We start from the raw sequence: 16,069 nt of genomic DNA on the forward strand, positions 1-16,069 counted from the left end.
AACCAGCCTTTGAAGTGTCAGAAGCTTTGCACTTCGACCTTTTCTTCTTGGGACTGGCTGCTACACAAGGGGGCATGTTGTGATATAGAAAGCAGCAAGATAAAGAATTAACTGAATCAAACTCACCATTATATACATATCTTGGTGGAAGGATCTGTGGAGTCTTGATGGTGATTGTGATGGGCCTCTTGGAATACTACTACGGTATTCGCCTCGACTATATGGTGCATTGCAGACTCGTGAAGGTATGAATCAAAGTTTCAGACATCATAAACATTTAAATGCTAAACAATTTTCAACATATTATGTAAGCAAAACCGTAAACTGCATGGATATCAGTAGAAGAGACCTAGGAGTCAGTACAGATGGTAAATACTACAAAAACATGTCAGGAAATACATGACACATCTGAGTTAGTGTAAGATACCACAATAAATATCGCACACTGGCATATGTATTACATCTGTTCGGAGATCTCACCCGATTTCTTGAGCATGGTCATAGTGGATTGGAGCTCCTCATCATCAGAAAGCTGATTGAGATGAGAGTTGAGTATGTGAAGAATGGTGTCAAATGTAATGGGGTGAACCATATTGTCCTTCAATGCTGCGCACCAATCTTTTGCGAGGGGGATGAGAGGTGTGAAGTATGGGTGAAATTCATTCATGAGACACTCTTCATCCAATGGGTTCGCGAAAAAGGTGATCTTGAAGGCAGCGCACAATGCCAGGTCAAGGCTGGTCCAGCGATCGAGTAATGAATTGGACATGTGCTCCTCATGGACCGTGCTGTTGGGACCACTGAATTTGATGCAAACCCAAGCAAATATGAGGAAAAGAGATTTGAGGTCATCAGAGTAATCTTGGACAACATGAGAAATGGGCAGCACCAAAGAATCCGAGGATGTTTTTGGTGTTTTTGGGGCTGGAGCTTTCTTTGGTTTCAATTTGCGTGCTTTTGTCACCTGTTTCATCTCGGCTTCCACCTTCTCCTGTTGCTGCATGAGCGAAACCTGGCCAAGAAGCCTGCGTGACATGAAGGGGACCATGCCCTGGAAAATAAATCAATGTTTGAACTTGATATAAAAGGAATGAACTTACTGTCCCACCGATGGGATATTTATTATCGGCAGCAATGCATACTGCAAATTCCCAGTCAATAGGGAACTCCTTGCTCAAGTCTATATCATCTAGGATCATCGCATTATTTAGACTGCAATCGCAATGCAGAATCTTGTGCTCCTCCACCGCCATTTTCTGGACTAAAAGAAGAGACATTAGTTTAACGCTCTTGCACAACTCAAGTCGACACTTACTCATCACAATATCCCTTAATTCTCGCACCAACTCTTTCAGTGTTCAAAACATGCGGAGGGGGTGAGCACATGGCTTTAAGACAAGGCAGACATGAGTGCGACCGGTGCCCTGGGTACTCTGATGTTCCCTTTGACGATAACTTCAAGTATTGTCGACCTTGCCTTCTGATGTCATGACGAGCCAATGATCTACTAGCTCAGGAATGCCAGGGACTCCTTGCATTAGTTTTAACATCTTTATCTCGTTCAAGATGATATCATCCTGCTTGCCGAGGACCCAATGGTCCTTGAAAATATAGTCTTCCCCATCCAGGCTGGCCAGATAGCAGATCGTTCCACGACCAACGAGGCCCCGGCTCACGAAATGAATTCTCTTGATAATGTACATCATGTCCCCTACGCGGATCTTGCCGCAAGGTTCAGGTGAGTGCTCAGAGTGGGGAAATTGGGATGGATGAGGCGTGATGGAACATATGCTCTCCATCAAGTCCTGGGGAATTTGGGATGCGAGGCTGAGAAGGGGGGCACTGGACATCATAGTGGGTTGCACTGGAGAGGAGGGGAGGGGGAATTCTTCTTCTGGTGTAAACGCCTGAGTAGATTCATCTGAGTTCTCTTCGAGTGAGTCCTCAGTTAACCGTTCCTCATAGTCTGAGCCATCAGAGACTACAGACTCGAGATCCTCGTCAGATGACAGGCTCTTGGAATCCGACAGCAGTTCAACGAGGGATTCGGAGGTGGATGCAGGAAGGTCTGCTGGGCTGCTACATTGCGCGGGCATGTTCTTGATTGGGCGATAGTCACAAATAGGTTTGGAAAGGGGCGGTGAAACATGTTTCGTGAATGAGACTGTTGAATCGTACCCAACACATTCTAGATTGCCAAAATTGAGAACGGCGATAATATGAGAAAATAAGTCTGGTTGGTCATATATATCAAAGTGGGTAGAAACAGCGCCACCAGAGTGATCATACATGAGGACTCTGAGATGATGATATTGATTTGTAAATGATAGTATGAGCGCGAAGCACCTCCAGGGCTGTTTGCTCATCATGAGGTAAGCATGGGTGTCTGCAGCCTTCCCAAGCTGCATTGCAGGCTTGTAAGAACTGTGTGTCAGCTCACCAGATACCCTGATATTTCCCCATTTTGTGGTGACATCGTCAGATAGAACAAGGTCAGGTTTGTGCTGTATCTTGCTGCCGGGCAATGCCTTGTGAGCATTGGCTGTGCTCCATGTGTGAGTTGCATAACACTCCTTTTCTAGCAGGGGTTATGATACCGATAAGCAACCAGCAAGAGCATTGATAAAGGATGCGACAATTTCTTCATAAGTCACAGCCTCTGCAGCCTCTGGGTCCTGAGTTGCGGAAGGACTACCATGGCTACTAGTACCACTAGGGTCTGAGTCTGAGTCGTTTCCAGGGGGGTCAACTGGAAGATCCCAGTTCCAAGTACTCGTTTCAGTATTGTACAGTGGCACCAGAGTATCTGGCGATAAGCCATGGTATTGCGATCTAATGTGTTGGTTGGGATGGAGGATTTTTTTGAGAGGAATTTGAAGTGCAGATACTTGGGGGAGGGGGATTTTGAAAGGCTTGAAAATGTGAGACAGCAAGTGTCCTAGCGGTTGCGATGCCTTTGGTGTGCCCTTGTGTGTGACCAAACAATTGAGTTCATCAGATGTGATTTTGTTCATTGTGCAGACATCGCTGACGTCGGGAATGGACATCAAGGAGGAAAGTTTGATTCCGTTGTCAACCATCCTGAAAAAGAATGCCATTTTCTTTGGCATACACTATGACAATGGTGGGATCGTCTCAGACAGTGCTTATTGTGCGCCACCTGGCACCTAACATTGAACTAATAATAAATGGCCTCTAGCCAATAGCATTATTGTGCTCCGAATAGTGCATGAAGTACAAAAAAAGATATACAATCTGCGAAAGCTACATAGAAAGAGGGAAGAATGTATTTTTGTCCCAGTATTTATTTAGCCAAAACTCTGAAGCATGTTCCATACCATTATATGGGGTGAGAAGATTGTACGCACTTGCACCAAAGCGAGGGACAAGGTTGACAGGTGCCCTAAACTGCGAAACTGGTACAATATCACCCACCCGAGTACCATTTGAACGCTTCGCTCGTTTGAGCATGTGCAGTTGCATACTCGGCTCACGATTGCTTCCACCTTGTAAAATGACGTCAATGTGATACACATAGGTGAGGAAGCGGTCCTTCCATGACCAATTTATGCTAGCTTTTCCAACAGGACACAGAATCAGCCTGATTTCACTGACAGTGTGCCCTGAGAGTTTATAATGAGAATAATTAGTATGGCAGGAGAGGAGAACGTACCACGAAGCCCATCGGTAGGCCATGAGCATCTCGCATCATTGTTAACAATGACTGGATCATACCGGCCGCAGGTCCAGACACCAGAGGGTGGTGAACAATTCAAGGTTTGGGCAGGCCATATGATACTAATGTCGTGAAAATCAGTATCCTGCAATTGAAGTTTAAACCAGACTTGAAGCTTTTCGAATGGAAGTGAAGTGGCGGGTACAGCTCTCCTAGCCCCCCTAATGATATGAACAAAATCCTGCCCATGAGCAGCTTCACAACTAAGAAAGTCGGCAATGGCTGGTCGCAGATCAGGAAGGCCAAACTTGAGAGCGGCAGCATCAACAGAAATGGTTCTGATGGATGGTTCATAAGTAAGATGAAATGATGTGCATCCAACAGAGAACGAGCGCAATGGCACAGGGACCGTCCCCACCTCCCTGGCCTGGAGGAGCTTCGCAATTGCAAAGTAATTGATAATGGGGCATGAATGGCCAGGACACTTGATAATCACAAGAAGCTCTGCTGGGATGTCATGATCGTTGTCGACATCGAAATCAACATTGTCATTGACAGCATCACCGTGACCTGTATGAATCTGCTGCTTTGAGCCTGACATATTGTCCAGCAGACTCGTGGTGAGTTCGAAGCGACGGCATTTATCAGCGTGGTCTAGATGATGACAGATTTGTGAATCATAATCATTGTTGTTGCTTGAGCGTGTGGGATCTTTGATTTCGGTGATGTGTGCATGTTCTGTAGTGTCAGCAGTCCATTGCATGATAACTCCACTGTTTCGGATACTTGGAACTATGCTCTGCATAAGCTCGATCTTCGGGATATACCAGTTATCGATGACTCCACCACGCTGACCGCGACGAAATCCGCCAGCTATGATAGCATCTTTGTTGGCGTGAAATTCGTCCAGCGCTGCAGAAATGCGCTCGAGATCGCGGTCATCAATCCAAAGTGACTGCACAAGATAGTGAAAGTCCATCAGAGCTCGGATGGCAGTGATCACAGCACTAGGTACTGCATCTGCACTAACCGCAATGATCAAGCGCTGGATGTCATGCTGAGCGCACCCTGTAACCTGTTTTAGCTTCGAAATGCCGCTGTGAAAATGATGAAACCCTGTGATGGGCTGTAACACAGAAAAGCGAAAATCGAGCTCAGTGTCCCCGACTGCACAAACAAGCCACTTCACATCATGGTCATAGAACTCCTGGTGAATGTGGTGATGAGTCTCAGGAGTGAAAAAATGGGATGGTTCAGAAAGGACCCAATTCTCAAAGAATGGTTGAGATACGCCATTTAGGCGAAACTTCTGAGCTTCATGAAAGAATGTTTCAATATCGTCGGGATCAGCCCTTGTCCGAATGACGCACAGCTGAGCAAGTGTAGTTGATTTGGTGTGAGGCTTGTGGCAGAAAGGGTCTCCAAACTGCTTGTACATCGCCATAGTGACTGGGGAGGTTTTCCCACCAACAGTAGCCAGCATCATGGCCTCCGGAGTGTCAACAATATAGCTTGCGAGTGGCATGAAACAGTATCGACTGTGCCCGACAGGATCGGATAACATGACTCCTTCATGAGCAGCCTGCATGAGGGGATGTAGCACAATGTTCAAGCATTCATGAATTAGGCAATCCTCGAGTATGCCTCGCATACATTTTTTTTTTATAAATAAATTTCGGCACAGGGAGGAGGGCGGTAAGAACGAAGGCGTTAGATGATGATTTAAGTCATGTGGACATGTTTATGTTGGTGAGGCTGATGAGGAGGGGATGTGCGACTCTGTCACCCATCATCATGGAGATATTGGTCTTGTCAGATGACAAGATTGTCCCAAGGAGCATTGCACCTCTTGGCAGGGCTGACTGTTTGAAAATGAATGAGTACAGCAACTCACAGAAAGAAAGAAAAATGTACCTGCATGTTCCATGCATCGTCAGCAGTCATCCATTCAGAGTACATGCGGCACAGTCACTGTGCAGTAGCATACACCCTGCGAGGCGTAAAATCTATCTGATTGTGAAAGAAAGGGTGATTTAAAATGCCCGCGATACAGTCCAGGGGATCACACCAATACAGGATGACAGGTAGTTTTGTCAGATGCACAGTAGGGATTACTTGGGACAACCAGGGTGGACCACTGGGCAGCATTTCCACTCGACCACGTAGTTCCTTGGCTGAACAAAAAGACAAGGGAAGACTTTTAATCTTAATAAGACACTTGTCAGAACTGTGAACGGAATCACAAAAATTTAAATGACCATCTCGAGTGAAAGAAAAGTGTTGATCTTCGCCATGCTCAACCCTGAATGTAGTAGCCACAATGCAACCTCCCAGTCTTTCCAGCCACTAAACGGGTAATAGTGGTTTGCTGTCCGATACACGCTGTTCATGTCAGAATGAAACAGGTCAAGGAAAGTGTACCCCCTGCCATATGTTTGAGAGGGTTCGGGATGCCAGTCAATGAAGTCCAAGTGAGTCGGTGTTCCCTCCCCATGGACTTGACCATCACCCTCACCACTACTATCTTGAAATACCTCATCCCAGTCTCCGAATCCAGGCCTGTTGACTCGAAGCTCCGTATCAATATTAGGAATATTCGGTGCGTGGTCGATATCCATGGAGTTGGCAGTATGAATAGACACTGAATGCAAGCGTATGAGATCCTGTAACCAAGTGTTACAGCCAGAGCAGGGCTGGCTCATGTGTCAAGCAACAGCACTGTGGTCTTTGAAGCTGTCTTTGCCGCACGAAGGACACTGGTATGACATACTGACTGTCAGTACATAGAATCATGAGAACATCAACTTAGTTACATTCTTGGATTCAATAAATGTTTTTCTAACACGCTGTGTCACTCTGGTGGTATTTCTGACTTGTACAAAGTAGCCGACGCTATCCAGTCAATAGTAAGTCACTCATACCTTCCATGGTAAACAATGCTCATTAACATTTTTACAGATGATCAATGATGCTGACAATCTTGAAGCGAACCTTGTCATGGACCTTGCAAGGGCCAGACGGGATGTTTTCAATGCGGAGAAAGCACTTGCTGACTGTATGGTTCATGAACATGAAGTCATGGCAAATCTCTCGAAGCACAAATCCGACATTTCGAAGCAGAAACTCGCCAAGGCAGACATAGGAATAGGCCACATACAAATCACGTTTAAAAAATATGGGTTTTCTCATCACGGACCCATGGTGAGTTTGCAAGGTAAGTTCTTCCAATTACATACTATACCTCACAGCACCACTAATGTTACATGTTTAGAATCATTGGGATGCCATCACATCATGGTCCAGCTAGATTGACACTGAGACTACCTCAAATCGCATCTATTTACCGTTATACCACCTATATGTACATAGATACAACTTCGAATGTAATGTGGGATAGATGTTGTTTTATTGTCATGATGATCATGCATGCATGCTTGGTGCGCATTTGAATTTGCTCCAACTCGAGTCGTTTGGACTTAACGAAAATTTTGAGCATTGAAATTGAATCATATTGAAGTACTACTACTGGGATATACAGTATATGATTTGAAATGTGCTGCAAAGTGCTGCAGGCCATATAGAACTGTGGGTGACTGGATACCTTGTGGTCCAAGTGAGCTGGGACATTGGGAGAACTGTGGAGTCTGTGGCTGGCTGCACAAGAGCGCAGATTTTGCGCTCGCTGTGGGAAAAGTTGTAGTTTACTGATGATGTTCAATGCCCTGAATTGGAAGACATATAATGATCAAACCTTGAAGATGTTCCAAGATGGCGATCCTGATGCCCAAATCATCATTGCCACTGTGATTTTCTCTGTCGGCATGGATGCACCAGCCTTCAATGACATCATAGCATTTGGGAAGCCAGTTGATGTAGAACAGTGGCTGCAACAAGGCGGGAGGATTAGACCAAGAGAGGGAGCAAATGATCTGTGCTACATCACCTATGTTACCACTGGTGCTGTAGCTGCAGCTGAAGGCATGATCCAGGGTCCTGGAAGCGACGCGAAGACCAGTATGGATCCTGCAATGGCATCAATAATCCTCGCAGACTGCAAGATAAACCAACTCAACAAAATCTTCAGCAACCCACAAGATGACCCACCATGCTCATGTACAACCTGTCAAATCCATCCATCTCCAACTCGCTTGTCACCATGTAGTTGTTCAGGCCCTTCATGTCAACCAGAGCTTGCAGAGTCTGTGTCTCCAATGAGGGACAATGACCACGTGACTGGTGGAAGTTGGACATTGTCAGTTACCAGTACTCCCCAATTGGTAGTGTCTTGGCCCATCATTTCTAACTTCTTCGCTTCTTGCTTCGATAGCTCCCGCAATGTGTCAAGAACTGTGCTGTATGCAACCATGCTTGCAATCCGACTGTTGTATGCAAAAACATCATATGAAACCGACATTGCGAAGTCATATATCCCACATGCCATTGGAAGAAGGGATGCACGCTGATCTCGACTGTAGTTAAGTGAGCCAATGACATGCATGCAAACCTGAAGACTGGTGAGTACAGTCTTCATCAACACACTATCATCATAGCTTATGAGATCCACAAGTCAATTTTTTTGGACACTCACTTCTCCAGAACGTTTGCGTGACTCTCATGAAGCAATAGTGGTGAGATAATGCCAGGTGAGCGGTTGGTGTTTCTGTATGATTGCACTAACTTTCTCCATGGTTGTAGCGCCAATGTCGGCCCACTCCTTCTCCTTTGGATTCGATTTGGATGGCAACATGGAGTGTAAGCCGCTTGTAGGCTTCATGGCACTTTCTGCCTCTCGGACAAGCTCATCCGTCAAAATTTGTGCTGCAAATGAGGTGAGTGCAGCCTTTGCAGGTTTGATCTCTTTGTATGGTGTTTCTAGCTGAAAGGTAAGGTTAGTGTCTGGCGAATTTGCGGGCACCTTTGTGTACGGGCTATTGAGCCATGCATGAATGATGTATCCAACACCTCAAGCAGACTCCCCTCACACAAACTTCTCGAGCTTTTCAGTATGCCAGTGTGAGCATCCTTTGATGTTCTCATCTTGCTCATCCTTCAGCCAAAACAAATGGTACAAAAGATCACCTAACATCCAGCGCCACACAGCGAGGAGATTGAGAATGGCATCAATCTTATCTAGCGCTGTCTGCCTTGGTTGGGCATCTGCGGCTCATTCATATCAGAAACTGGGCCGAAAGTCTTAGTACTGATGTTAAATCCACAGGCTGAATACATCATGCACACGAGGATGACTCTTTTCAGACGCATTTTTGGGCATTGGACGGCAGATGGCACAGAGTCAGTGGTAAGTTTTCATCATGTGGTCTCTTTCTTTGTGAGATGGTGCACTAGGAGGACTTGGACTTGTGGGTCTTCACTGGACATGAGGTGTGCATGGGCTGTGGGCTTGCAGGACTCGGACATCACGATAGTATGGTGTCAGCGTGTAAAACACGCCAGGAGAAAAGAAGCTCTGGTTCGAGATGGTAGGAGATGAGTAGTGCGGTTTGAGCTGTTGAAGGCTAGTTGGAACATAGTGGTGTGTATGTTTGAAAGGAGAAGAGTATTGATGATTGTCCATAGCGTATACTAGCTACTAGCTTGCTACTTGCAGTAGAAAGTATATCTTATCGTCCATCTCCTATGGGGTTGTTGCACTCCATATGGCGCCTGTCATTGTGGACTCAAAAACAAGCATGCCGGTCATCCGGCATCATTAAGCAACAATTTTGACGACCAACATGTTGACCACCAGTAAAAAGGCTGCCAAAACTAGCAGACCTTGAAATAGAAGGAACAACTGTCTTCATTCTATCAAGGTCTGACTACGGGAGACTAGGTGATTACAACATTTGCCACTTTGGTGATAAATGGCAAGTAATGGCAAGCAGTCTGTCATAATTGTGCTTGTGGCAGTTTCCATCCAACTTTCTCCGGCTAAATAAAGCTTTCTCTAGTGAACTACCATTTTGATGGATATTATACAAATTTTAAGCCAGGTAAAGCTTTATAATGCTTTGTTATTTCCCAGTCAATTCCCTGATGCCAGTGTTCAAGATGCTGATGTTATCTTGCAGGGGCATTGCGCGAAATAAAAGTGGTACCCCGACCCGTCTTATTTTATGCCAGAGAGATTCATAGACGTCGACAGCGCATTGACGGATGATGACCCTGTGGAATACATTTTCGGCTTAGGTCGGTGTGGATGCCTGGGTAGGTAGAGTAATTTTGATGCTGTATGGCTTGTGATGAATTAAGACATTAACATTTTTCAATCAGGCCGGTTTACTGCTGATTCCTCAGCATGGTCTGCTATTGTGACCATGTTGGCTACAGTAGACTTTTCTCTTGCCAAAGATGACAAGGGCAAAGTGATTGACTTCACTCCCCAATTCACAATGGGACTCACTCAGTATTTGATTTCTTAGTGTCATTTCACTTCCTATTACTCACAGTTTCTTTTCTTTAACTCACCTACAGCCTTCCCTGGCAGTATTACACCATGTATTCACCTCCATTCAGGAATTTTTGACGAGCGACAATGAGCAGTGACTTGTGTGACGAATAATTTTGTATATGAGTCCTGTCATCAGTTGCACGGGCAGAACACAAGTGAGGTCTCTATCTGGAGTAGGACAGTCCATTGAAGGTAGTTTTGCATATGTGGGTTTTGACTCATTGAGGGAATCACTTGTTCCAAACAGCCCGAGAGCAGCCAGGGTTCATTATATAAATATCAAAATGCATAGCAATAAGGGCTTGGCCATTTACCATGCCATGTGTAGTCACGACCTTACTGTGGCCCGGCACTGCATGCCTGGCAGGCAGTACCCGGCCCTAGTTAGGCTGACGTATGAACCTTGCGACAAGCGCTGCTCTTTTGCGTGTTGTTTATTGAAGTGCTAAGTAAGTATGTCGAAGATAACTGCCAGGCCAGTCACATGTCAAACTGTGATTATCAATCGTCAAATGGGCATCCATCTGAAGTCAGTCATGGGTTCATTGCAAGATGTTTCATGGATTCAAGGATGAGTCGGAGCATGTAAGCTGACCCTCTTAGCGAGCTACAATATCTCCAGCATCTTGACATCCATCATGGTATGAACAGAATTCACCTCTTTCACTTGTGCGATCATATCATGAGCATGATCCAACGTGATTGTCATGTATGCTGCTGCGCTAGCAAAAATGCCTCGAAAGGCTGTCCGAGGTGAGTAACCAATTGCAATGCTGTCAAGTGAGACTCTGAATCCGAATGAACATCCTGAGCTGATGATGGTGCACACCTCATGATTCGTGAGAGGAACAGATACTCAAGGATCCTAGCAGTGTGTTCCATGCCTCAATGATCCAACCATCAACTGAATAGTCAAATCATTAAGGTGTGTTGACACCAATGAATCACTTTCAACCAAGGGATGATATGGGAAGGGCTTGCTGAGACATCGTTTTTAAGACGAGCAGAACCACTGGCAGATGGGATATTGAGATGTCGATGTCGACGTTGAAACTTCAAAAAACGAGGCTTGGGCGCTTGATCTGCACAGCCAGTGCGCAAGCTGTGAACCAAACACAGGATAAAGCAAGGAACACACCTGTACAGGACTTAAACAGCAACCACTCTCTTGACTGAACTCTGCGTCGAACAAACATTCACTCTGTTGCGGTTTCCATCGAGGACTTATTCATGCCAAGTATAAACAAGCACTGTTGAGTAAGTGATGGCATTTGTTCAGTGGGTAAGAGCTAAAATTGTGCCGCGCCCATAATTAGGGTACCGCACGGGTAACACCGAGGGTCGGAAAGTTGACACCGCACCCGCACCTGCCAACACCATACCCTCCACGGGTATGGGTACACACCGACCTGTCAATGTCACAGTTTATGGAAAACACCATGGTGTCTCTGAACACTGCGGGTACATTACCAAGAAGAGTGTATTAAGTATTAACAACAATCAAATAAAATAGTACTACTTTTCCTTGTCATCCTCCTCAGCTTCGACTTTGTTTCGCTTCCATTTTTGAGTCCTGACAGAGGCTAAAAGGTCCTCCATCACCAGAAGATCACTTCTGCCCCAGGCTCCGAGGCAGAGAAAGGCACGAATTGTTGATGGTGCGAGTTGGTTGTGAGTAAAGTGAAGGAGCTGTCGGCCCTGCGAGAAGACATGTTCAACCGCAGTTGATGTTGCTGAGCAAGATAATAAGTATTGATTGATTGAAAGAGGATTCGAGGGTGACATACCTGGGACAGAGAGATAGTTGAGTGCCATCCAATGCAACATTGGATAAGTATGGCAGTTGTTTTGCCACCATGCGAGTGGGTCCTTGGTTTTCACAGTTGGTAATCGAAGAAACTTGTCCAGCTCACTACTAGTAGTACGAGACATGGAACCAAGTGAGTAGTTGCCGAAGTCATCCTCATTCTGCATAGTTGTCAGTGTCAGTGTAGGATTAAATGTTGTGTACGGACTGTGTCTGCTTCAATGTCATCAGTAATCTCGGCAGATTTCTCATATTTATCAATAAACTCTTCACGAACAAGCTTCTCGGCAGTATCAATCCATTCTTTCTCCCAGAAATGCTCACAGAAGTACTTGAGCTTCAGGCCAGGATGTAGGACTTTATGAGGATGACTAGCCAATGACATCAATGAAAGTTTGAAAGGCTGACCCATGGCAATGCAGTATACATTGGAGAGATCTGTAATCTTCCAGTAGCGATCCATCTTGTTCTTCGCAAGCTGCATAGCCGACACAACCGCAGGGTGATATGCTTTCTTTGTCTGTTGATTGAGCTTGCTATCAAGTTTGTCCATCGCCGGTATCATGGCTGCGATAGTGGCTGAGTCCTGAGAGAAGAACAAGGTAGCCTTCTTGTATTGCTGGTGGATCAAAATAAGTGAGACAAAGAAATACAATGTATGACGAGCAAGACCTATGGAGAGAACCGCAACGAGGTCAGCAACAATTTTCCACTCATCATCATCCAATTCATATTTTTTAGCCCGCTTGAGGCTTTTATCACTCGCTATGTGATCAATGGGTACCTGATACTGTAACGCGAAGACCAGCATGTCATACATGGAATTCCAATGTGTTGCGACGTCACGTGGCATGAGCTTTTCCTTCAAGTGCGATGCTCCACATGCCCATCGCCATGCCATGAGCAAGAAAGTTGTTGAACAAATTACAGTGAAAGACAGACCACAAATCTGCCATATGATATTAGCTAGTATTAGATGAGGATCTGAGACGCTGACCTTTGCAATAGTTTCTTTGACAGCAGCAGTGTCATCTAACATCTTCTCGTGATTGGCTTGTGAGAGCATTTCCAACTCATCAATATTGTCATCAGCATCATCAAGCTCAGATGTCAAGTCAACTTCCTCTACTTCCGAATCATCATCTAACATAAGTGGTGGCTCATCATCATCCACATCATCATTGGCTTCAGATGTCGATGCTGCTGATGACTCGGAGCTGAATGGTTTCAGCAAAGCTTTTGCGGAAAGCTGGAGAGTATGGTTAAAACATCGAACATGGTTGACAGACTCAAACAAGTTGTCGAGGCTCGCAAGCTTTGTTGTTTGAGTATCATTGGCAGTCACGTTATCAGCATTGACTGCAGGCTATACTGTCCATATTATGCATAATCATGTCTGGTAAGAGATGGTATGGTTATGCATGGTTCTCTCTAGTCCTTGATGGGTGAGCCCTTATGCATAATGGATTCCCACCATGCATAATGCTTTGGGTACCCACTTTGTGCAACACACATCCTATTTTGGTCACCACCTCACCTCTCCACATTATTCCCACACATCACATTTTCGCTTTCAGCCACACAGTGTGGGAATTACCCCACAACACCAAAAACATCGCCCAATATAGTATACCCCACAATTATAATTATTTCCACACCCTCCCCACCTCACTGCAGCTTCACCACCACACCACAATAGGTCCCCCTTCATATATAAGTAGTAGTTTGGTATATATATGTATAATATAATATAATAGACCACTTTTTTGTTTATTTGTGTGCCTACACCTCCTCCAGGGCCCTTTCAAAATAGCCTAGGTACAGAACACTTTCGCATTTCCCCCCCTTTGATAGGGAAGTGTCCCAGGGCATTCAGATCATATTTAGGAGTATATATGAAGATATTCTCATCCTTATTTGACCCCCTGAAACGTCCTACATCAATAGATATAGCATATATGCAGGAAAGCACAAAGTATGTTCTCATTTGATTATTTATAGGTTAATAGACTTAGAAAAATGATTCCCATCATCTATTCAACAATAGGAACAATGTATCAGGAGCCCAGGACCATAGGAGAATCCCCTGTTGCATAGTGCTCCCTCCCTCTCCTGGTGGTTCACCCCCTGTGAAATTTTTTCCTGTAGGGTCGGACCTTCAGAGTGATTGGGAGTCTATTCCTATGCATATTTAGAGTATATCTATCACCTAGCTACCATAGGAAACCTATAGGGTCATTCAACAGGAACAAAAACATGTAAAATCACATTTTCGACATTTTTGATGTTTTTCAATATCTCATCCTTGCACACATGGTCCAACCTGCTCATATATCATCAGTTGTGTGTACATATATGCGTTGTATACCAAAGATCAGTTTGGAATGGGCCAGAGTTTTGAGTTAGTGTATATACTTGATATTTCTACTGATAAGGGGCCCATACCTTTGAATCATCGATGTCCATTAATCGGACACCTGGGATGCCTCTAATATATATCCCTAATTGTAGCTTTAACATTTTAGAAAGATCCATCAAGGATTGAGTGAATTAAAAACAAAATAACATATATGTGAAAAGTGACAATTGACATCTGTTCACACAAAGTCACATTTATATATAACGCGAAGGGCCGCACGCGGCAGAGCCCACTATGTTTTTTCTTTCAGGTGATATACCAGCCATCGATGGTAGGCATGCGAACAGGTCCTAAAGAGGATTCCATAACAGAACGTGGAATATTGTGGTCATGCAGAAAAGTGGAAGAAACTTGTGATTTCGGTTGAAATCTGTCAACGCGCACAATCGCCGATACATCAGCAAAAAACTTTAGTAGATAATTGAAACGTTGAGAGAGCTCGCTGAGCATCAGCATGAACATTAAACTGACTATAAGACATAAACTTCAAACCGTGAGAAAAACTGTGGGAACAGAGCACTAAAAATGTACGGATACTCATTTCTCTGCCGAAACTTGAAAGTGTTGTAAAATTTGAGCTATTACGCCTAATACCCACTACTTATGTAGCGGGAATGATACAGGTCGAAGATTTCATTAAAAATGTGTAGGATACATGATAGACTACCTAAGAAACCTATACTAAATACTGCCCTGAGGGTAGAGTGTTGATGGGGGGGATGTGATGTATAAATGTTGGAATTGGTGGCCCATAGCAATGTATACACCAACTGATGATTTTTGATGTTTTGAACTTCAGGACATTTAAAGTTTCCCACACTTGATTTCTTATCTATTTCACTTCCCCAGCTCTCAATTCTGGGTGGATCATTCTGTATTTTTGAGTCCATGATATGGAATATATGTGAAATGTACTCCAGGTGTCTGATTATTAAATTTCGATGTTTTAAAAGTATGGGCCCCTTATCAGTAGAAATATCAAGTATATACACTAACTCAAAACTCTGGCCCATTCCAAACTGATCTTTGGTATACAACGCATATATGTACACACAACTGATGATATATGAGCAGGTTGGACCATGTGTGCAAGGATGAGATATTGAAAAACATCAAAAATGTCGAAAATGTGATTTTACATGTTTTTGTTCCTGTTGAATGACCCTATAGGTTTCCTATGGTAGCTAGGTGATAGATATACTCTAAATATGCATAGGAATAGACTCCCAATCACTCTGAAGGTCCGACCCTACAGGAAAAAATTTCACAGGGGGTGAACCACCAGGAGAGGGAGGGAGCACTATGCAACAGGGGATTCTCCTATGGTCCTGGGCTCCTGATACATTGTTCCTATTGTTGAATAGATGATGGGAATCATTTTTCTAAGTCTATTAACCTATAAATAATCAAATGAGAACATACTTTGTGCTTTCCTGCATATATGCTATATCTATTGATGTAGGACGTTTCAGGGGGTCAAATAAGGATGAGAATATCTTCATATATACTCCTAAATATGATCTGAATGCCCTGGGACACTTCCCTATCAAAGGGGGGGAAATGCGAAAGTGTTCTGTACCTAGGCTATTTTGAAAGGGCCCTGGAGGAGGTGTAGGCACACAAATAAACAAAAAAGTGGTCTATTATATTATATTATACATATATATACCAAACTACTACTTAGAGCCTGTACAGCAACAGATTATATGATGGATT

The 16,069-nt window shown here is 44.3% G+C and overlaps 6 protein-coding genes across 6 annotated transcripts; 1 reads left to right on the forward strand and 5 right to left on the reverse strand.

Moving 5' to 3' along the window:
• Nucleotides 1-457: 457 nt before the first annotated feature.
• On the reverse strand, nt 458-1,199 carry EDB91DRAFT_1246360 (uncharacterized protein; the record flags this gene model as incomplete). Its single annotated transcript, XM_041322650.1, has 2 exons — nt 458-1,051; nt 1,101-1,199. 2 exons carry the CDS (start codon nt 1,197-1,199, stop codon nt 458-460), a joined length of 693 nt encoding a protein of 230 aa, XP_041179441.1.
• Nucleotides 1,200-1,457: 258 nt separating this feature from the next.
• On the reverse strand, nt 1,458-3,080 carry EDB91DRAFT_1246361 (uncharacterized protein; the record flags this gene model as incomplete). Its single annotated transcript, XM_041322651.1, has 2 exons — nt 1,458-2,542; nt 2,609-3,080. The coding sequence occupies 2 exons, from the start codon at nt 3,078-3,080 to the stop codon at nt 1,458-1,460; spliced, it is 1,557 nt and encodes a 518-aa protein (XP_041179442.1).
• A 184-nt stretch (nt 3,081-3,264) lies between these two features.
• On the reverse strand, nt 3,265-6,294 carry EDB91DRAFT_1236361 (uncharacterized protein; the record flags this gene model as incomplete). Its single annotated transcript, XM_041321446.1, has 7 exons — nt 3,265-3,552; nt 3,612-3,702; nt 3,736-5,048; nt 5,226-5,309; nt 5,455-5,538; nt 5,666-5,881; nt 5,935-6,294. The coding sequence occupies 7 exons, from the start codon at nt 6,292-6,294 to the stop codon at nt 3,265-3,267; spliced, it is 2,436 nt and encodes an 811-aa protein (XP_041179443.1).
• A 1,994-nt stretch (nt 6,295-8,288) lies between these two features.
• On the reverse strand, nt 8,289-8,627 carry EDB91DRAFT_1050099 (uncharacterized protein; the record flags this gene model as incomplete). The annotated part of the gene is made up of 1 exon (XM_041313510.1): nt 8,289-8,627. A coding segment is annotated over one exon (339 nt), but the record flags the coding sequence as incomplete, so codon positions are not given.
• A 1,144-nt stretch (nt 8,628-9,771) lies between these two features.
• Nucleotides 9,772-10,098, forward strand: EDB91DRAFT_1049848 (uncharacterized protein; the record flags this gene model as incomplete). Its single annotated transcript, XM_041313493.1, has 2 exons — nt 9,772-9,883; nt 9,950-10,098. Coding segments are annotated over 2 exons (261 nt in total), but the record flags the coding sequence as incomplete, so codon positions are not given.
• Nucleotides 10,099-12,273: 2,175 nt separating this feature from the next.
• EDB91DRAFT_1080391 (uncharacterized protein) lies at nt 12,274-13,481 on the reverse strand (the record flags this gene model as incomplete). Its single annotated transcript, XM_041315223.1, has 4 exons — nt 12,274-12,291; nt 12,362-12,553; nt 12,932-13,300; nt 13,434-13,481. The coding sequence occupies 4 exons, from the start codon at nt 13,479-13,481 to the stop codon at nt 12,274-12,276; spliced, it is 627 nt and encodes a 208-aa protein (XP_041179446.1).
• Between the last annotated feature and the right edge of the window lie 2,588 nt (nt 13,482-16,069).

The sequence above is a fragment of the Suillus paluster genome (genome assembly GCF_016628075.1).
Source record: "Suillus paluster strain FC165 chromosome Unknown EDB91scaffold_14, whole genome shotgun sequence".
Lineage (NCBI taxonomy): Eukaryota > Fungi > Basidiomycota > Agaricomycetes > Boletales > Suillaceae > Suillus > Suillus paluster.